The 23,389-nt window shown below is 38.1% G+C and overlaps 1 protein-coding gene and 1 long non-coding RNA gene across 13 annotated transcripts in view; both read right to left on the bottom strand.

Moving 5' to 3' along the window:
- Positions 1–23,389, bottom strand: part of LOC124269093 (adhesive plaque matrix protein 2-like) — a 124,905-nt gene that overhangs the window by 33,553 nt on the left and 67,963 nt on the right. For 3 of the 12 annotated variants that reach the window (XM_046704105.1, XM_046704103.1, XM_046704111.1), the window contains 3 exons: positions 18,533–18,646; positions 17,842–17,949; positions 13,869–13,982 (listed from right to left, as the gene is read on the bottom strand). In XM_046704105.1, the coding sequence (XP_046560061.1) occupies positions 13,869–13,982; positions 17,842–17,949; positions 18,533–18,646 (336 nt within the window). Of the gene's footprint in view, positions 1–11,949; positions 12,390–13,138; positions 13,247–13,868; positions 13,983–16,674; positions 16,795–17,841; positions 17,950–18,532; positions 18,647–19,378; positions 19,499–23,389 lie in introns of those variants that run through there. The other 9 variants (XM_046704104.1, XM_046704112.1, XM_046704114.1 and 6 more) reach the window with 8 other exon arrangements.
- Positions 3,752–5,327, bottom strand: LOC124269096. The gene is made up of 4 exons (XR_006896421.1): positions 5,280–5,327; positions 4,833–4,907; positions 4,449–4,570; positions 3,752–4,279 (listed from the first exon to the last, which is right to left on the bottom strand). It is a non-coding gene; the product is annotated as an uncharacterized LOC124269096 (long non-coding RNA).

The following is a 23,389-nucleotide window of genomic DNA, read 5'->3' as shown; positions in this document are numbered from 1 at the left end:
GACTAACGGAATCGGGTGGTCAGACTCGCTGACTTCGTTGACACAATCATGTCATTGTATCCCAATTGCGGTTATTGATGCTCATGCTGTTAATCACTGGATTGTTTGGTCCAGACTCAAGTATTTACAAAGTGTCGCCATATAGTTGGAATATTGTTGAGTTCATCGTTAAACATCAAACCAACCATTATGTGTTCAGTAAAATGTTGGATCAGATTCGACCCCTTACGTGTTGCCGTCGTATATATTTTACATCGCTTCCTATGCGAAAATGATGCAAATTAACAGAAAACGGGAGTTCATTGTTACACTACAGAACTCACATGTAGAGCTGTATATTACCCTGATTCTCATACTGCGATATATTGCAATAATTTAAGAGATATTGCAATACATATTGTGATATATTGACTGGAAGGTTTCTGTCCAAGTGCGAACATCATAAATTCATAATAGCTCTGTGTGTGCGACATCATCTTCTTAGTTGCTGTTACACAATACTTTCAGGCTACCCGTCCCATTGTGTATGGCTGTATGACAATGGTTTACAGATAAACAAAATGTTATAGAGCCTTAATGTGGAGTGTTTAATTGAAGTATTGCAACAACGTTTTGTGAACACAAGGATAAGGTAATAGTATAACATGATTTTCATGGTCAGTGTTGTTTGCTTCAACAGAGTGATCTTCAATGCAGTATGTAATTGTTGTTACTGTTTATCAGTATGTCAGTGATTCATTCAGATTCAACTCCAGTATAAACATGTGTCAACATGAACTATTGCTAAATGAAACCAAAATATCATTTAGGTGGACTACTTGAGTTAAATATCTCATGTGACCTCTAATAACTAAGAAACTTGACTGGAATGTCAATATACAGTCCTTCAAAATTTATAAGACTAAGTCCTTTATCATGTATTGATAACATATGTCCCATTATGAAACAATCAAAAATAATAAAATAACTAGAATTGATAAATGGTCACTCAGAGCCAGAGACTCTACTTATAAGCCCAAAGAAAAAAATTGGTCAATTTGAGGCCACTTAATTCCCCCAAAATGTCACATATGAAACCATTCAAGCCCACAAAACTTAAAGCATTTGGTAGAATATTTGGTACTTTTGGAGCCACCTATAAAGATACTGCCACTTGTAAAATGTTATATAAGACCAACAGTAATATAAGTATATTATACTCTGGATGACCTAATATATTGCAGAATCTGAACCATATCGCGATAATGGTATCGCCAGATATTGTACCGGTATAAACCGGTTTACCGATAATATTGCACAGCCCTACTCACATGTTTTCGAAACATGTGGCGGTACACGGCCTACTGTTGTTGTTTTTTAAGCATTTGCAAACACGTTTCTAATTAAGAACTACAGTTCGCTCTACCACCATGTATAGTGTAATAAAGCATGTAATAGTTCAGGGCAAAAGTGTGCTTTATTACACTATACATGGTGGTAGAGCGAAATGTTTTTCTTTTCTAAGATGCCAAACTTAATACTTTCTAAGGGTAATTAAGATTAATTTAAGGCAGAAAAAAAACGACGGTGTCGGTGACCTAAATTAAGAATCCTCTCACAGGGCTAACTGACGCGCTGTTCTATTGACGTGTCTACGTTAAAGACGAAGGTTACCAGAAAAACAAATGATAAACAGTTTGATGACGGATTACGTTCGGGTTAAATATCTTCTCTAAATTATTTTAATTACATCTCTGATTAACGTAAACCATATGGGGCAATGTGAACGTCGCATTTCTACTACCAACGTAAGTTTAGATCAGTTACATCCGGATGAAGCTGACTAGTCAAGCCACATTCCACGGATGCATTGTGGGAATGTAAACATTGCGAAAGTTACCGTGTCACTGTAAAACTGTGAGTCGAACTGAGACATATTATCCGTCGGAAAACATAAACGCAACGGGATGCAACGAAGAAGTTTACTGTAGGAGGCTGTACAAGGCGATGACAACTGACATGCATCGTGACGTCGGTTACATTGTGACGTATTGCAAAAGTGTTCGATTACGAGGGGGCAGACTAGAATGGCGCAGTGACGCCAATACCTTGTGACGTAATGCAAAAAGTGCACATTATCGTCTGATAAAGTACTGTCGGCGCCTTTGATCTTTCACGGAAGCATCTTAGAATTTTACATTGGGTGGGGGAATGCCAGATGGAAATTCCCTCACAATAACAGTGATCTCATATATGGAGGTAAACGTTTCGGTTTTTGTAAGCATTTGTATAAACCTTTCTTATTTCACATAATCTACGGTTTTTCGCTGTTGAACTGCCAACCGATTGAAATACACAATGCCATTTTAGAAAGTGTTCAAATGTAACATATGTTATATTTTGGGATTACACTTTCTTAGTAAAGTACAGATTCTAGTACTTTATGGGACTCAACCCATAAAATACTAGAATCTGTACTTTACTAAGAAAGTGGAATCCCAAAATATAACATATGTTGCCAACCAATTGTTGAAATATTTTGTGTCTTTTCAAAATGTACATTTATCATTATTACAATGTAATATCAAAATTGAAACAAAGTTCGACAAGAATCGGTACGTGCAGAACAAAATTGTAAAATCAGTCAATGACCGCACAATATCGAATAATAATAAATACAGAATGTTGGAACAAAAGGTATTTATGTTTACAATCACAAAACGCAATACGATAAGTCGGATATGTGGAAGCTGTAGTAAGTATAAAGCCCTATAACTCTGGCATTTATACTCTTGAATGATTAGAATGTATCCACTTGATGCCTAATACTGAAAACATATTCATTCCACCTTTCTACTGGATTCCTATACATATGGTTTAAATCAATGAGCTCTGGTAATATATTTAACTGATAGGCGCCTACACCCTAGTAGCGCAACCTTTACCTCTTTTTAATTCACACTCAACAAACGTGTGGCCCTAGTTCGTCCGGCTTGTGTGTGAATGTGTTTTGGGGTTCTTCCTTACAGATATAATCGTTCTTGCATAGGAACTTTGTTGCCAAAACCTATCTTTGTTCTTGTGCTTATTAATTAACACCATATAGTTACACGTGGGTTCAATTGTGTTGAAACGTCTAAAATTTAACTTTGTGCGCCACTGTCCAATACGACAAAACATATTGCCTTGATCCACACACGAAACTCTTACTTTAAAGATTCAGTTCTATCTGTCAGAGACGAAAACGGTGGTGCTCCACCTCTTGCTGATCTGTGTTTAATAACTGAATCTGAAGTTTTGCTCGAAATCGTAATGTCGAATCAAGCGAATTTGTGACAAAGAAGTGGAACTTGAGCTTCCTTCCATTGTGTGGATGAACGTTCAGCGATGGATCACATCTCACACTTGTGTGAAAATGACAATGCAATTGCCCGATGCAATTCCCTATTTTGAATTGCGATATGTTCCTGTGTGTCTTTCAGGGAAACAATATAATTTACTGTGCATGTGTAAGTCTGGCGGATGAAATTCATACAAAGCTTGGTTTCACTGATTTTACATGATATATATCTCAATCCCCCAAAACCCTGTTATATGTAAATGTATACAGATATGTGTCATTAAAGGAAATACATATTGTTTAAACCATACAATCTGAATCGCTTTTAGCAGAGATGTAATATAACTGTGGAAAGAGTTTTTCGCTTTCGTTGTTCATTTGACGAATCGTGATTTTTGTCATTCATGTAATGACTGATAACATAACACAATCTAAGCCAGTACATTGTTTTTTTCAAGTGATTCTCAAATGATCTGGTATACTTACTTCAGGTCAGGGGGGAAATACTGAGGAAATAGTGGCTAGATTATGTCTTTCCTATCAAAGTGACTAAAGGGTTGATGATATTTTTTATTTGTCAGTGGCCTTTTAGGGAGAACCACGTCATCAGAAAACGTCATCACGGTGGCATAAACGCATTTAATGAAAAGTCGTTTGGCTCCTTTAGTCAGTTTGTAGATGCTTCAATTGTTTCAATACACTCTGATTATCATCTGAATCATCGCAACGTATCAATGAGATTGACTGTATGAGATTAGCTGTCACTGAAATTATTTACTGCAACGCTTTAATTGTAAATCTATTTAGCTTCGCAAACAAAAAATGAACACTCAAACACTACATTTCACTACATTTCAAACATATGATGATTCGTTGTGCGTTACGGAAGAAACGCCATCATCATCAAGGGGAGAAAGACGACGGTCGTGCTGTACATCTTCAGAGGAGACAAGGCAGCATCTACACAAGACAGAACAATACATATATTACATATTCAAGAAATTCAACTTATCAGTGTTGCTAGTGTAATCTTTTGAATAAATAGTATAAATATAATTGTAACATAGACTCCAGGGTCTTGAAATATACAAGATGGACAGCCAACAATATCCGGTTTCATGATACTTACTACATGTAAGAGCTGCAAGTTTCCCTTGTGGCTTGCTGATGATGACAGAGGCTTTGGTTCCAGCCTTGCACGTTTCTCTATCTCCTGCACTTGTCAGACATTCGATGTAGGTACTAAGCGGCCTGTAACACGTTTCGGTAATGTGCTACATTAGTGTATAAAACTCTTACATTTATCATAAGCAATGATTTATGACTTGATGAAGATTTTTTTCATTATGAAAAATATCATTCAAAGGAAGTTAAAGAGAATCCGATGTGTTTCATCATAGTATCCTCGGAAACAAATTCCATTCAGTGTATAGGTCAAAATAGCTGTAACAAACTATATGTCTACTGAAAATTAGTGATGAGCATTATATTATTACAGAAAATATGTGTTTACCCGAGCGTTGTTTCCGGAAAGATCGCTTCCCCACAATGTCCTTTTGGCATGAACAGGGTATGACCAAAACTGGGTCTAAAGTTAAAACAGTAAAAGAACATGCAGCGTCATACCGTTTTGAGAAAGAGAGAGAGGGGAGAAAGAGAGAGAGAGAGAGGAGAGGAGAGAGAGGAGAGAGAAGAAAGAGAGAAGAGAGAGAGAGGGAGAGAGACAAAGAGAGAGAAGAAGATAGAGAGGAGGAGGGAGAGAGTGAGAGGGAAGGGAGAGAAAGAGATAGAAAGAAAGAGAGAAAGAGAGAGAGAGAGAGAGTCATTAAATCCCGATGGCTCTGTACATTTACGCTTGAAAAAAGAGCGAGAAGTTCTGTCTTGTTCATGTTCTCGATTTTATTTTTATTGAAGCTGAAAGAAGTGTGTTATCAAAATAACAGCCACGAAGAGTACTTACTACAAACCGCGTCACTGATTTTCTTGGCTTGAGCTGCTACTAGGTCACATCCAGTGACAAGATGTCATTCTAAGGCTATGACCGAGTACCATAACTATTTCCATAACCAAACACTAAGGGAAACAAACACTGTCCTGACTAGTATTTTATAATTCACCAGTTTTCGGGGAATAACTTATTTGCGTTGCGAATATTATCTCTGCTCGACCAGGATGGGATCTCGGATGGAGACATGACACGTTATTAATGAGAACTAGGATCCTAATTTTTTTTCAACCAAATAATTCCAGTGTAATGTTTGTAGCGGATAATTTATATTTTCCCCCGTCTGAAGCATAATTATTTGACACCTACAGACACCCATTTGACACAAAAGGAACTGCAATCACATTTAAAAAATAAAATTCTTAGGGATTGGTCATATAATTATAAGGGTGGGTTTGCTGGTTGGAACTGTATCACATTTTGCTGACAAATAATATTCTTGTTAAATGATATGGTCTATTTTCAAATCTATTTTGACTTTAAGCTGTGCCTCCGTTTCGCTTGATTCTTCTTCTTCATCTTCACTGGATTGTCTTGCAAGATGTAAAATCGGATCGTATAAATACGCTCTAACATTCATTGTAGAAATGACATCTTTTACTGTTTCATTATCCATGGACACTGTTAAGTTGTGAGATGAAATCAAAGAGGAAGCCATCAGCAACAGGCACATATGACACCATGTCACGTGATATCCCCTCTGCTCATTAACTGTCGGGTTTTTCCGTAATAGACGGAAATACGAGTACGTTTTTTTACTTTTATTGCTATTTTTGTAGATTTTAATCGCGGAAGGTGACTTTTAGAATATCCTTTATAATATATCAAAAGTTTTGTTTTCGTTCGTATTCTCCTTTAAAGTAATGCTTAAATGCTAGGGTATTGTATGATCGCTTCATGTAACATCTTCAGGATTAATCCCCCTGTCCATCAAGAGAGATTTCCTGGCACATTTGTGGAAAAACACGTTTCGTATGAACACGATTACGCATGAAACTGCATGCTTTCCTAATTTATTATAAATGATCGGCATACATGTACTATTCATCAGACTATTCATAAGATGACACACTTCTGGCTGGTATATCATTGATAGTACGTTATGACACTAGATGTCACGAATGAGCTAAGTCGACGTTTAACACATGCCAATTTGAATAAGAAAGTAATTCATCTACAAGTAGTTTATTTAATGTTCGATGAAACGTTGGCACGGAACTTCATGTGGGCGACGGCGGCGTGTTAATGAAACATATGCATATTCTGCAAATATTGCAATTAACATACTGTGTTTGTTTACAGTCTTAAAACGTCATGGTACGTGTCTGTGACTAGTCTTCGGTATTAACATAACAATAAACACGTTCACATTACCCTGACATATTTTCATGATAAGGATGGGGACTACTATTAAAAATATATCAAAGCATGAAAATGAAGCCGATTGATCAATATTTGTTGAAAATAAATGTGTTGTTTCTCGTGCATTTAAATCAGACAAAGGTCATACAAAAAGTTTGAATTTAAGGATCTGATATATCTGCTTCATTATCTATCACCTTATACATGTAGTATGATGGTGCTTATGAAGAGTAGGTGTTATTAGATCTATTCACGAATCCGTTACAATCATGCCATCATGCTCTAACACTGGTACCTTTCTCTACACACCAACAAACAAGTAAAACTAAAGAACAAGCATGGTGCTTTGTTGACAGGAAAACACATCTGACGTCTACCAGGATACGCCACTACAATTTGCTTTGAGGTTGTTACCTTCTGTATCTAGGTTGTACGAGTAAATACATGGCTTTCGGTGCATAACAAGAACGTTTACTGTTCATAACTTTGTGCAGGTTCGTGTGAGGTACCTAGACAGTGACGGGATTAAGATGCATTTCTGACATGAAGTACACAGAAGTTGGCGTACATGGAACCGTATACGTCTCAACATCGGCATCTGTCGGTAAAAGAAGTGATATTGTACACATGCCATAATTCAGTTGATACATTGCTGAATAAGAATTGCTGACTGGAAAATCCCTCCTCTCTGATTGTCGTAACATAACCCTACGAGCGAGGCACTGAACATTATTTTAACGAGGGCATATTTCCCGTAATCACTCGTACCGAGTTGGTTATTCTATTTATTACCCATAATGTAATTTAAGGAAAAGAACCACAAATAAAAAAACACACCCGGAAACAGACTTGTGACCTCAAACAGCTGATTCGTATACCTGCGCGTATTAAACTCCAGTGGTAATAACATAACTACGCTATGGAAAATAGTACCACGTAAAATCGCTTTAAAATACAACAAAATATTTTTATGGAATAATTTATTAACATTTGTTAATATGATAAATTGATCTTTTAAATGCAACATCATTGAACGTAATAACAACTAAAACGTTGTTTGATCAAGTCAGTGCGCCGGAACATCGTTCATTCACGACTTACGTGTGTCTAGTGACAGGGTGACGGTGTAGTGTTGAAGCACACACTTTGGCAAAAAACTGTCAATTTGGGGAAAGTCAACGGTTAAAAGTTTGGAAATCTAAAAGACAACCATCCCACGAATTCGTCCAAAAAAGGATTTCTATCAACAAACCCAACAGGTTTGAAGATTAAACAAACATTTTGTTCTGTGGAAGGCGTGTTACAGTCACGTCATTGGTCCCAGTACAGTACAGCAGTTCCAAGAAGGATAACTCTATTCGGAATCCGAGTCAATGAAATGTGTCAATCTCTGCATCGGATACTGGGACAAACCTTTCGGATAGATTAGGAATGCGTGGATCAAAAAGTCATTTAGCACTGATTCCTATAAGAAAGAAGCTGTTTTCTGGTTCGGTGGCATGGGCGCCGTGGCAGATCGACTCACTTGTCACACTTAAGGTAACGCCTATAGCATCTTGCTGATTCTATTTCCCCGAATTCAGTTTTAACAAACAGGTTGTAGAAATTCAAGGGCTATAATATTCTTATCAGTCTTCCTATTAAGTCACCGTCAACTTTAGTTCATTGACGTTGATCGTTGGCGGCCATGTTTGTTTACAAACAATGCAAACGATTGTTTTTGTTTTTTTTCAGGTTATTTATTTTAAAAAGACTATTATTTATAACGCAATTTCATTGCAAAAATGATGTCTAATTAAAAGAGTATTCATATTCTTTAACCTTTATGTTTTCTGTTAATTTAATTTCGGAATTTGTGAGTACACCACGTTCTTATTATCAATGAAACGTTAAAAGTTGTCAATGAACTTGGATCGTGAAAAGTAGTTCCGTCAACCAATCATATTTCTTCTCTGCTTAGCTGACCAATCAACGTTGAGAATCACTGAAAAGCACATGTGCGATTATCACAAAAATAATCACCTGTGTATCCTAGCCCGTCTGGGTAATAATCATTTATAGGTAAGGTGTTCGCTAACAAATCTGTCTGTCTGAGTTGTGCTTCAATGAGAATTCCATATGATCACAATATCAGTACGGCCAAGAAATAAACCTTTCACCACCTTATGGTTCTGATGATCGTTTTTATTTGTTTTATGGCGTCCCTCTGGCCAAAGAGAGTCCTTTGGACAAGGGGAAAAATCCCGGAAATTTTCCCATGAAGCGATCGTACAATACCCATGTATGTCAGCATTGCTTTACAAGAAATTAAACCTCGTCACCATGCGCACCATGTTAGGTAGTATCTATAACATATGGCTCATTTATATTCATGCTGTTTATTAATGTCTGCTTAGGTGTCTCATATTTTGCATAAGAAAAAAACACCTTTTGCTTCGAGTGCTTGGTTTACAATCATGGCACCGAACGGGCAAAGGAGATAACAGTTTGTAAGAAGCTGCTTCTTCTTCAGCATTAGCTATTGAAATGCCAATAATTTAACATTTAACTACACAACATTTAATGTATAACCTGCTAAGAGCAATGATATTTACTGTCAATATCCATGCACGATATGAGAGTAAAGTGTCACTCCTCTTCAATAGATAGTAATTAAATACTTAATTATACTAGCCACATAAAGAAACTGTGCACACAGAACATTCCTTCAGCATTGGAATACAACACAGAAAAGACGAAATGATGTAGACACTTTATAAGCTGAAGTATTGGACCACAACAACATGTCAAAAGAACATGAACAATATCCGTAACGATGACGTCAGAAGTTCAAAATTGAGTAGGGGGTCACATGTCGGAGTCACAAAGTCATTAACGGGTTTGACCATCATGCGCGTGAAGCACAGCAATGCATCGTCGACGCATAGAGGCTACTAAATGAGCATTGAAGGCCTGGGGAATGGTTTGGGACGTGGTCACTGCCGTCTGGAACCTGTGTCTGAGATGAGTCACCCGAATCCATCTGTCCTGTCTTGGCGTCGTTACTCGGGGACGCCCAGAACGTGGGTGGTCGGCGACGTCATTACTGTTTCCATAACGCCTGACCAATGCAAATATCGTGTTACGATGGCATTTGAAATGTGCTGCCACCTGTTGTTGGCTCATGCTTGCTCATGCCTGCTCGAACCATTCCAATGGTTTCATGACGTTGAGCAGATGTTAATCTTGGAATGATGTGCATGTGACTTCTCATGTGAATTTGTGAACGTTTGAATGACCAAAGATCAAGCTTTCGACAGTGACAGCAATTTCTGAGTTTCACATGTTGTGTGCAGCTGCAGAGGCTGCACGTGCAGTAACACATTGTAAGTCCATAGGCCATCATCAATGACGTCACGTCGCCTGGCACCTGCATGAGCGTTTGATTGTCTCCAATACTTGCTATGTTCACACCTTTATTTATGTATAAAGACGCTGTCTGCCTATCTTTATATTTTCTGTGTGCACAGTTTCTTTATGTAGCCAGTATAGTTAAATAACACATTTTCATTTAAAAATGCACCCATAAGTGTTTAAAATGATATTTTAAGAGGGGAAATGTCTATACATATAGCTAAAGCCAAACTTCTTGGCCAAATTACCTTGTTTTGACCTTGCCTACAAGAGTCATATGCATAAAAAAAAGGAATATGCCAGGAAGGGTGCACAAGAGTGTCCATGTGTCCATCCCGCCAATTGGGAACTCCAACATGTCACAGATTATTGATTATTTTCAGCAAACTACAGATAGCAACCTTTTATCAGTAGTGCGTTAAACCACTGGCAATCTACAAAAGGATATCACAATCCATAAGGCTGGTACAAATATATTAGTTTTAACAGGATATCATTAATTTTATCAAAGATTTATTTATTACGTTTTCAACGGACGTTGTCTTTTGAACCTTTTTTACAGATTTAGATGCCCATATGTATTGACAATAGGGCGAAGGCATACCACAATCTCAACGAAATGTAGACCGTCGTACTAATAGTAAACGAGTATCTCTGATATCTTCAGCTTTATTACAGGTTTGATGTTTCCAGTAAATATCAATACCCTTAACAGGTTATATGTTTCATGTAAAAGCTGACGCTAGAGTTGAAGCAGCATCTGACAAACTGTTGTCTCCTTCATATTTCGGGTGCAATGATTATATGCAAAAACATAAAAAACAAAAGTTGTTGTTTGTCTGCTGCGCAAAAATGGCACATACAAAGAATCATAAACGTACTGCATGAATTCACGTGAACGATCGATCATAGCTATTACCTCAGGAGAGTTTGCAGATGATGACGAGGAAGAACGTATGCTTAAAGTTATGCAAGGGTATTGTACGATTGCTTCATGTAACATCTTCATGATTATTTCCCTTTATCCAAATTACACTGTATGGGCCATCAAGAGAAATTATTGAAGGCTTCGCCAAGAAAATAAATGATACTAGTATATAAATAAATATGTTTTGTGCTTGCTGGTCCATGGTTCACACTCCACAATATCCAAGTTCTTATATGACAGCATGCAGCACATTATCGAATCTGGACTAGACAAACCAGTGAGTGATAGTATGAGCAACATCCAACACCGGTGCCTACAACGACCCCTTGCGTTGCTTCAAAAGATTATCAGTGGTTGTAGGGGACCAAAATTACTGAAAATACATGTATGATTATGTCATTATCAGTTTTAGCTGGGGTACCGAATGACGTATTAGGCTTGGATGCGCTGTTAAATTGATGTGAAAATGCCTTTTCACTGAATTACGTGCTCACTATCCTGTGTTGCTAAGGTAATGGTGATGCGTAACATTTCAGTGTCCAGTCAAGCTGGGATTTTCCTGGCACATTTGTGGAAAGACACCTTTAGAATCAACAAGAATACACATGAAACTGCATGCTTTCTTATTTTATTATATATGATTGACATGCATGAACTATTCATCAGACTATACATACTTATAAGATAACACACTTCTGGCTGGTTGGTGACACTCACTGTCACTGTAGATAAGAAGTAGATAACATTTACTCTGTGTCAGTGGTCACTGGGGGACAGGTCCACGTCATCAGTAACATGTCATCAACAATATATGTGTTGTAAACTCAACCTTTGTTATTGTTGCCTATGTTGTATACGGCCTGTGGCTATAGACAATAAAAGAGACTTTGACTTGAAAAAACAAAACAAAAAACAAACAAAAAAACAAACAACAACATGTCATCAATAGCCTCAAGATAACCAGGGGAAAATTTTGTCTTCTTATCTGCAGTGAGGTAATTACATTGTCATGAAGCAGACGAGGACCAGAATCACTGATTGGCAGGCCAGAGATATGTGTTTAGATAATTATGTTGAAGAACTTTTCAAATTGGTTATTCGGATAATTCTTTAATGTCATCAGACAACACACCACGTATCTCCTGTCCACTAAGACTAACGTATAACACACTTATTGATGCTGCAGTAACCGCTTTCAATACCTTAAACACAATTAATCAATCAAGTATATACACAAAATGTGTCTAATGTTCACTCCAGAGAAAATAAACACGTCTAACACAATGTATGTCCTTGTGGTCTTCAGTTGAGGCTCAGCTGTGTGAGGACAGCAACAACAGCAAGCATCCATATGTGCACCGATATCTTAGCAGCACCAGATGCTGAAATAAAGTATATTCATGTCAGTGTTTTACCTGTACCGTCTATACATTGTCATTGATTCAGGCAATAATAATCATTTCAGAACTTTATAAAATAGAAAAAAAATAATTTCTGAAGGTGTGTTGAAACACAGTTCTCCTCTTTCATTACCAATTTCCCTGCTACTTCTACTTAAATGACAATCAAGTAATCATATTCCAAATTATCCGCCACCCAATACCACTCAATCATGAAATCAGATTCAGAAGGAAGCAAAACCTTTTTCACCATGGATTCATTTCATGTGACGTTTTCTTAAGGATCGTTGAAAAATAGTTCTTTACCACTTGAAGATGGGCGGAACCAAAACAGTTAACGTGATACGCTGTCACGGGGTACATACTATTTACATATATACTTTACTGAAGTATATTGAGCAAAACGAAAATCTTCCTTTCTATTTAACGAGGTTTAAATCAAACGGATTTGAGAGACAATATTGAAACAGGACAGATTTCACATCAATCGAATCTATTTGTTTGCTCTTTATCTAAAAGTCCATCCTGTTGCAACCAATGGCACTGGTAGGAGTGATGTGCCTCATGAGCGCACAAGGAACCATAAACAAATGAGTGACAGAGTATTGTACTCAAAACGATATACATGATTTCACTTATGAATGATACATTCTTTGATTCTATCGATTACGTTTAGATACCTGATGCGGTTCCTCGTCCCGTGCATCTAACAATAACAAGAGAGAACCTACCGTTTTCACATCTGTCTCCATCCCAGCCAGGTTTACATGTACACTCAATGGAGTCGTCTTCAACTTCACACGTTCCTTCATTCTGGCATGGGTTGTTGTCACAGGACACTTTCAGAAATTATACGTAAAAAAGCACTAGTTACTTCGCATATTGAACGAAACATATCCTAACTTTTTTCCTAAACTAGAAACTAATTTGAAACGCATTACATTATAGCGTTCAACTTTCAATTTACGGAACCCAGAGCAAGTTCCATACATCTGACAGCGTTGAATGTATGTCTCACAGCAACAACATTAAACATGTCATTAGGATTTTTGTATTATCGTGTTGGATTCATAGTAAAAAGAACCCCATGTAGACTGATACATAAAGGAAATCAGATGTGTTAGAAATACAATAATATATTAAAATCCTTTAACGATATACATACATCTATTTCAAATGACTAATTTTGTACAAATATATTGTTTCCAATATATATTTTGAATAACTGTATCCGGTATGGTATGAGCATATATAGTGGTTATTCAGATGTATTTCTAATATATTTATAGATTTACATTAGGCATATATTACATGTATGTGTGGCCAGGTGCACCTGAATAACTGCAGGGAATTGCAGACCATATAATAACGGAGTGTCTTGATTCGGAGCAGATGCGCTTCAACAATAAAGCATATTTTTCCACAAATTATCTTTGGCAAAGATGATCTATATGATGATACCTTTATTGCATGTGTCGCCCCCATAACCTGGCGCGCAGTTACAAACATACTGGCCACTGGTTTTGTCACAGGTTCCACCATTGAGGCAATCTGCATCAGCAGTGCATAGTGGCTCTGTAACACGGAATGCATAATAAGTTACAATGGGGTTTTAAAATATTGCAACAGAGCAGATCCACGGGACTCTAAGACATAGCACTCACTATTTAATATATCTAGTGATTTTCCTTTTTATACAGCATATATATAATACTTCTTATATATATATATATATATATATATATATATATATATATATATATATATATATATATATACATACATATATATATATATGTGGACATACTTAGATTGCATGTGTCGCCTCCATAACCATCGGTGCAGTCGCAAACATGCTGGCCACTAGTTGTGCTTTTGTCGCAGGTTCCACCATAGAGGCAATCTGTATCAGCATCGCATAGTGGCTCTGTAACACGGAATGCATAATAAGTTACAATGGGGTTTTTAAATATTGCAACAGAGCAGATCCACGGAACTCTAAGACATAGCACTCACTATTAAATATATCTAGTGATTTTCCTTTTATACAGCATATATATAAATACTTCTTATAAATTGACAGTACTAGTAGCACAATGAAAACAAGTATAATTCAGACACATTGCGTTACCTATTTACGATGGAAACAATTCTTTAATAAAAAAGTTTTCTTTAGCTTTACGCTGCATGGCGTCAGCAGTATTCATTTTATAGAAAGGGAATATTTTAAATTTTATTTCCTTTCCTGCTGCGCATTTGTCGATGTGAGCGCTTAAGGGGATGCACCTTGCTTTAGGGTCCTTAATCTGTTGTTTATGGACGCGCATTCTGTCCCTCAAGCACTCAGTTTGTCCAATGTATTCTTCATGACACCCTTGGCATATAATAACATAAATAATATGTTTTGCGGAGCAGTCCATGTTAGAGCGTACATGAAATAATTGTTTCCTGTTTTTGAACTTTATACATGAAGTTTCAAGAATATATTCACGAGTTCCACAATTTCCCCGTTTACATTTTGAGACACTGAATTCTGTAGGTTTAATACATGAGTCGAATGTGGCACGTGTCAATATGTGTTTTAAGTTAAGGCTTTGGCGTTTACTCTTTATCATTGTTATATTAACCATAATTCGATTCATTTTCTATAATATAAACTCTGTCAAAAAAAAGAAACGCAACCCTGTATTTTAGAGATTTTGATCTGAAGTTTTAGGACGACACGGCATTTTTATTATTTAAGACAGAAGTCTGAAATTTGGCAGAATAATAACCCCAGATGGGCATGTTTAAAATTGTCATTTCAAAAGTCATCTCACAGACACCAGTTTGTCACCAGGGGGCGTCTTTCTCAGTATCTCGTATGAGCACCACGCGCTGCAATCACTGCACGGCATCTCCTTGGACAAGAACGGATAAGACGCCGGATTCTTTCCTGGGGAATGGCTCTCCACTCCTCCTGCAGTGCAACGGCGAGCTGTTGCAGCGTCTGTGGCGGCGGCTGACGTTGACGTACGCGTCGATCCAGAGTATCCCACAGGTGTTCAATAGGGTTGAGGTCTGGTGATTTAGAGGGTCATGGCAAGACATTGACGTTGGAATTCTGCAGAAAGTTCATTGTTGCACGTGCAGTATGAGGCCGGGCGTTGTCCCGTTGAAAAATCTGTGTCTGTTGGTCAATAATCGGGAGAAGGTGAAGCTCTAACACGTGGTTGATGTAACGTTGGGCTGTCAGGTTCCCTGGAACGATCACCAAGTCTGATTTCTGGTTGTATGAGATGGTTCCCCAAACCATGACGCTTTCTCCGCCAAATCTGTCCACCTGTCGGACGCAGATGGGCGCAAAACGTTTATGACGTCTCCTATACAGACGCTGTCTTCCGTCGTGACGTTGCAAAAGAAAACGTGATTCATCAGAAAACCAGATTCGCCTCCAGTTTTGTAAAGTCCGTATCCTTACGTTGTTGCACCACCTGAGTCGTCGGCGTCGATGTAGGGGGCGTAGTACAGGTCCAACAACTGGTCTACAGGCACGTAAACCCGCTTCTTTCAGACGGTTCCTAATCGTTTGAGCTGACACTCTCCTCAAACCTGGTATTTGTGTGGCAGTCACGGTTGGTAGGGCATGCCGATTACGCAGGTGATGGACCCGGATGTACCGATCTTGAAGGGGGGTCGTGATTCTTGGCCTTCCACTTCTCTCGGGCGATCGTTGGTCAAATTGAAGTTGTTGTAGCGGCTCCAAAGTCGGGATATCGTTGTTTTGTGAACATTTAGGTGCCGTGCAACAGTTCCAAAACTTTCTCCGGCTTGAACACGACCAATGGCGATATTTCGGTCGGCAGCACTCAATCGTGGCATTTTAACACAGCTTTCGGCGACAAATGAATGAATATAATACGGAAGCACATGGGCTTTTATACACCCCTACATTAACTGCCATTTTCATGATTTGCATGTGTTTTTTTTGTGCGAAGTCACCATGAGGGTCATTTCATGCGTTGTGACGGAATAAGCAATAAAATACACTTATGCGTACAAATGCAGTTGTTTGGATGGTAATCTTCATTAATTACGTGTATCATTTCAATACATTCGAATAAAATTTAGTTTGGAAGCAATAACTTCATTCAAACGAATTTTTCATATCTGAGGACAGGGGTTGCGTTTCTTTTTTGACAGAGTTTATATTATATATATGTGTGTATATATTATATATATATATATATACATATATATATATATATATATATATATATGGACATACCTAGATTGCATGTGTCGCCTCCATAACCATCGGTGCAGTCGCAAACATATTGGCCACTAGTTGTGCTTTTGTCGCAGGTTCCACCATTGAGGCAATCTGTATTAGCATCGCATAGTGGCTCTGTAACACGGAAGGAATATTAATAAGTTACAATGGGATTTTAAAATATAAAATGCAGATGCGTGACTTTTGCTTTATAAATACTCTCTGAACAAGACACACCGGTGTTTGAACCAACCAATGATCTCAGTACTGATCTTATACACCGATCGGTATGTACGGTATCTGATTGACAAATTGCTGAGATACTTGAGGAAGCAATTCCTATAATATTCACTAAGTCTGTTTGGCGTTTATTGTCTCATGCCACTCGCAGCACCATTCCAATTATTATATGACAGGATTCAGCTCATTATCGAATCTGGCGATACGAGAGATAATATGAGCAACAGCCACACCGTCGCCTACGATGATAAGAAATCACCCAACTGAATAACCATTTAACCTAGTGGGTCCCTTCAGGGATTCATCGGAGGTACATGTATGCAGTGGCGGATCAGAATTACTGTGATCATTTCACAATCAGTTTCAGTGTTATCAGACATTGCATGAATGCTGATACTGATATTGTTATGCCACAACGCTGAGGACCTAAAGTGACAAGCACCTCACAAGGTTATGAAGCTGATAAGAAAAAAAATCACTGGCAGGCCCGAGATATGTGTCCAGATATGCTGATTGTCCTACTTGTTTGCATTCTTTAATGTCACACATGTTATAACATCTGCTATATTTGGGATTACACTGTCTTAGTAAAGTACATAAACTACAGTCCTTAATGTCATCAGAAAAAGACGCGTGTCTGTTCATTAGGCCTACTTTGCAACATACTGACTGATACCACTGTATTCAGTAAATAAAACGGAATTAATTAATCAATTATGAACGCATTATGTACCTAATGCTAACAAGTATGGTATTTGTAGCAGTCCTATGCATCATGTACACACATGGAACTACACGGAAACTGTTTCTAGTCAACTTATTGTACTCTTTGACATCATGCTCTAATGATGATTCTACATATCTTTGATTCTATCGGTTAGGTTTAGATATTTGATGCGATTCTTCACCCCGTGCATCTACTGATAACAATAGAGGACGTACCGAGTTGACATCTGTCTCCACCCCAGCCAGGTTTACATGTGCAGACAATAGAGTCGCTTTGAACTTTACACGTTCCTTCATGCTGGCATGGGTTCTTGTCACAGGAAGCTTTGAGAAATATGAAGTTTACAGATATCAAATTATGCACAATAGTTTATGGTTATACAACAGATAAATCTGCATTAGGTGCTTAGCGTGAAGAATAAAACGTGCAACTATTTTTTTTCGAAACTCGACACGATTTTGTAACGCACTTTCTTGTATCCGCCAACAATCAGTATTTAGAACCTATACCAAGCTCCATAGATCTCATAGCGTTAAATGAATATCTAACACTAAGTCAGATTAAACAGTAAATGATAGACATCCCAGGTAGACTAACATCTAAATGAAAATAAATGTATTAGAAATACATGATCTATATGGAAAATTTAGATTTCACCAAACATGTTGTTCCCAGGAATGGATAAGTGCTTCAGGAACGCTATGAGAAATATAAAGTGATTATTTTGGCCTATTCCTCATACATTTATTGAGTAACATTGGTAAGTATTATGTTGTCAATTTCGTGAATACCTGCAAAGAATTGTAGATCAAACGATAACATCAGATTGCTTGCATCAAAGTAGATTCACTTCAACATAATTGTTCCACAAATTATCTGTGGCTAAGGTGATCACCACGTACATACCCTCATTGCATGTGTCGCCTCCATAACCTGGGGCGCAGTCACAAACATACTGGTCACTACTTTTGTCACAGGTTCCATCATTGAGGCACTCTGCATCATCCGTGCATTTTGGCGCTGTAACAAGGAATGCATGAGAAGTTACCACAGAATATGATATTTAACTTGGAGCTTCATTCCTATAAATACTCGAGTCTGAACCAAACAAGCAAGTGATTCAACCTCTTAACTAAGACCGATTCTGGAACCTACAATGAGTTGTTCCCGTAGTTTTATTGCTAATGTAAACCCCCCTGTAAAAGTTCACTGAGGATCAGTGATTTAGCCACATTCAGATATATTTAAAGAAAAGACTCCATGGAAAGGTCTGTGCATACTTTAGATTAAATTATAGTTCAGTGATGTTAAAACCACCACGTTTGAAATAATCGCGTTTCTCACTCACAGGAACATAACGGTTAACTATCATAACTAGTTCGTAAGGCTTTGACAATTCCATTGATTAATATACATTTGTAATCCAGTAGTGACCCATATACATTTTCCTTTTAACAGTAGCTAGTTCCGTTGTGGGGCAGTATGAGTACCTAGTCAGTGACACAATAAGGAAGGTTCATGTCGCAACCAGCAATGTTTCAGCTATATAATGGTCTTCTGTAAGTAGGGATACTTTGACCACACAGTGCATTGATTGACATCGTCAGGTCCCTTAATATCCTTGTTAAGTGACACTATATACAGGTGCATTTGCTTTTAGCTTATTATGCTTCCTTTAGGAACTATCAAATAATCGCACCCTTGTGGTATGCAGCACAATATAACAAACATTGGAATGAACGATATGTTTACCGAGGTCACATTTATCTCCACCGTAGCCAGCTTCACAAGTACAGACATCTTTAGGAGGGCTCGATGAATCAGGTGCACAAGTTCCTTTGCCATTACATGGATCAGATAGGCATGGATCATCTGAAATAAATTGTTGACCGTCATATGTTAATCGCTTATGAACAACTTCTACCCATTTAATAGTTCTTACACCTTTTCATTTCTTGGCACTAAACGCGACGTCTTATGAGGCCACACCAGATTCTAATGCACTTATTTAAAAAGGAATTAGTATATCTGTAGATAAGCAGTCACATTGATATGACCACAGATCGTATCCGTTGCGTGGTGAATAAAAGTTTGGCCCGAACAGTGGTAAAGAGTCTCTGTGCCCTGACGTCTCTGTGCCCTGATATGCTATCTCAGTGGCTGGTACAAAAACCGTTCAGATCGGTATAAACAGCATGTACACGTGCATGTGCGTCACCATGTAATTGAAATTCAGAATTATAAAACCCAATCAATATTAAGTCCATAGTAAATATCTATCTCTGTCATTAAGATGTGTTGCTGTCAAATTGTGATGGTGCCAGGTGTTCGCGAGAAAGTGAAAATATGAAGAACTGCATTGGACGCGATTCTTGTAGCTGAAATATCGTCCACGTCAACCATAAAACGCTATAAACGGGTTACCAAGGCGTTGCAAGCTGTAACAGTGTTCAGGAAACTTGTTAGCATGCGTCATATGACTCACTTTGCCATCGTCCTGAAAAGAACGCCTGAATTTTGGAATAATACTTTTCTCAAGCATATGTATAGAATAATAAGCTTGTGGGGTGTTTTATTGGTGATCATTGGTGCTTCAAAAAACTAAAGACGCCACTGCAATGTATACAACTTTCTCAACCTGACTTGACACCAGTATATATGTATTCACATATTCATACCTGGTACCGAATGCTGAAGTTTGTACAGTCTCAGACATGACCGAATATTACAGTATAGGATCTATGTACACAGTAACAATGACAAAACCACAACAGTTACAGGTCTTCTCAAAGATACCAAATGAGAGAAAATATATTTAATTTTGTGAAACGGGTCGACTGTCATTTAAACGGGAAGATTTACTTTAAATTGTGTTTTATGAAATATCTGATAAATCTAAGAACATATATATCCTTTGGCTTCTCGATGCCGTTAGTTTCATCGAACATCCAACTCCAGCCTATGAAGTCAGCCACATGCGATGTCATTCACTGTATCGTGAGTTCGTCTCACGACTGTGAGAGTTAATGCACTGAGATAGAGACTGCTTCAGAAAATTACTATTAATTTGTGCTTTTCGAGCTGTTTTTACCTCAAGTGACTTCCGGCTGGAGCTCTACATGACATTGTTGGCATGAACCGCTTATAAAAATATTAACATCGTCAGTCGCAGATGAGATTTTCCGGGCGTCGAATACTCAAGAAAAACCGACAGTCTGTACACATGTGGGATGTGCAGTGAACGTTAAGTAATAAATACATGTATATACACACATTAACATTATAAGCTTGAACATTTTTGGTAATATACACTATCCTCCTTTAAAGTTTCAAAGAAATGGTAGTGCTAAAGCGCGTGCTCATTTACAGTTGAATCACAAGTCATGATACTTCCCTTTTAACATGACCAGAAAAGGAACATGTATTTAAAGCTGTACACACGTAAAAGCCATGAGTGAGTGAGTGAGTGTGTGAGTATAACATTACGCCGCACTTGGCGGTGGTCTGTAAATAATAGAGTCTGGACCAGACAATCCAGTAATCAACAGCATGAGCATCGATATGCGCAATTGGGATACGATGACGTGTGTCAACCAAGACAGCGAGCCTGACCACCCGATACCGTTAGTCGCCTATTACGACAAGCATGGGCTGCTGAAGATCAGTTCTAACCCGGCTCTTCACGGGTTAAAAGCTATGAGATTTGATTCAGTTATTTTTGTACATACAGCTGTATGTTACCAATATCTCATGTGTTAGCTGTTTCGTATTTATTTTACCAAACTTAGTTTTGATAAATATTGACGCGATGGTCCCTCCTCTGTGTTTGATTTAAAAGTTGCAGGAAATTGTCCTTGATCCTCATTTGTCGATTTGCATTTGTATGTGCAAATTGATGCTTAAAAATACATTCCCATTATCAAAAACCGTTCCAAAGGAAGGTTAAGTCCATATGCTGATTCCGATTATATAATGAGCATATGTATACGAATCGTCATCACGCAGAGAAGATATCGATGCTTCCCAAACAAATAAAACTGTATTTTAACCTTACGTTGTAATCCTAGGATTTTTAGTCCCAAACGCTGGCCTAAAACTTTGTTTCCTAGTTCTATTTTCGTTCTCAGTGTTTGTCATAAACCTTAATAAGAATGAATGTGGGTTACCATGTTGGCATGTGTCACCGATGTAACCAGATTCGCAGTCGCACTTGTTATCCGAGTCACAGGTTCCGTGCCCGCTGCATGTGGAGTCTACACTGCAATCAGCCATACTGAGTCTTCCGCACATGCTTAAAACAACGCCTGGAAAAAAATGTGTTCAGTCATTTTAAGAATGTACTTGCTTTCTTTTTATCACTTATGACAATACATGTCGAGTCTGTCACAAACATGACGACATGTGACAGGAATACACACATTGTACTTGCATGTTTGTTTCATTTTATGTTTGAATGATAGTTCTAAACTGAAGTTGAGATTAAAGATTACACGTTACATGATATAATGTATCAAACGATTATACATTTAATTAATGTTGTGTGAATAATTTAGTTCAGGCTTCCTTCATGTTCGTTCCAGCTAGCATACATTATTAATGCACCAAACTCTAATGAAAATAAAGTTTCAGATAGTGAATAACAGTTACGATACATCCACGAAGCGGCACTTACCCAAGAACAAAACCGTTTGTGTAAGACCTTTCATGTTTGGCAACAACAGCCGTTCACTCCTCTCTAAGACCTCTACACGTCCAGATCATGTTGCGACTGTCTTTTATACAGGGAGGACGTCATAGCGACCAATGTTGATTTCTGCGTTCGCCACAGGTTTGCAAGGTGCTAAGAAAGGCTCGAGTGATATGTATTTTCAAATCCCCATAAATCTGTCAACTCATGACATCTAAACACAATTTGTGGTGTGCAGTGAAACGTTTTCCTGGTCGCATGCTACAAGTTCTTTACTACAGATCGTACCGTGTAAAGGCACCTTTATCATTGTATCTTTACGGTGGTACGTGTTATTTTATGGCTATCATTATCCCAGTAACATCTTCAATGCAATGGTGTCGTGGATACGGCATCTGTCTTGCACATCAAAGACCCGGGTTTGACACCTGGGCTGAAACATTTGCGTGGTATCAAAGAACAAGGTACCTCCGTCCACAATGTCTCAGTCCACCCAGCTGTTAAATGGATGCCCATGATGTACTGACAATGTGAGCCATTAGCTCTTTAAGCACCAGGCAGCGTGGATGTCTGGTCCCCAAGGAGTTGAAAATGTATCGGAAGGTACAATGGTCTTCAAGGACAGAGATACTAATGTACATATCACCTTGTGCAGGCATAAAGCACGGATATGACATTAATACAGCATTTATAGGCACTGATACAGAAAAGGAAAAATTAATTTGAACAATTGAGATAAAAATCAACTCTTGAAACAGAGACTGCTGTCACACTGGCTTAATGCGAGGGTTTCACTATGATCCCGGCGGCCACGGGGGGGTGGTGGGGGGGTGGGAGACTGAATGAGCAGACATGACAGTCCGTGATTGCAATGGATGCCGTGCCAGATTTTTAAACTGTTCCAAAATTTGCCGCGGCAGTCATGGTACTAATGAGAAACCTTGTAGGCCGTAGTAAACCGGGGGGAACGCAACAAAACGTCACAGCACGTAATAGACCGTAACAAAACTTGTAGACGGACTGTAGTTGTTGAATGTATGGGCACGTCTGTTTGGCGTTTTGTCACGGTTGTTTCA

Source organism: Haliotis rubra, unplaced genomic scaffold, assembly GCF_003918875.1.
Source record: "Haliotis rubra isolate DU_JTF1 unplaced genomic scaffold, ASM391887v1 Scf142, whole genome shotgun sequence".
NCBI classification, from domain to species: domain Eukaryota; kingdom Metazoa; phylum Mollusca; class Gastropoda; order Lepetellida; family Haliotidae; genus Haliotis; species Haliotis rubra.
Note: the sequence above shows the minus strand (reverse complement) of the source record. Positions and strands in the feature narration are given on the sequence as shown.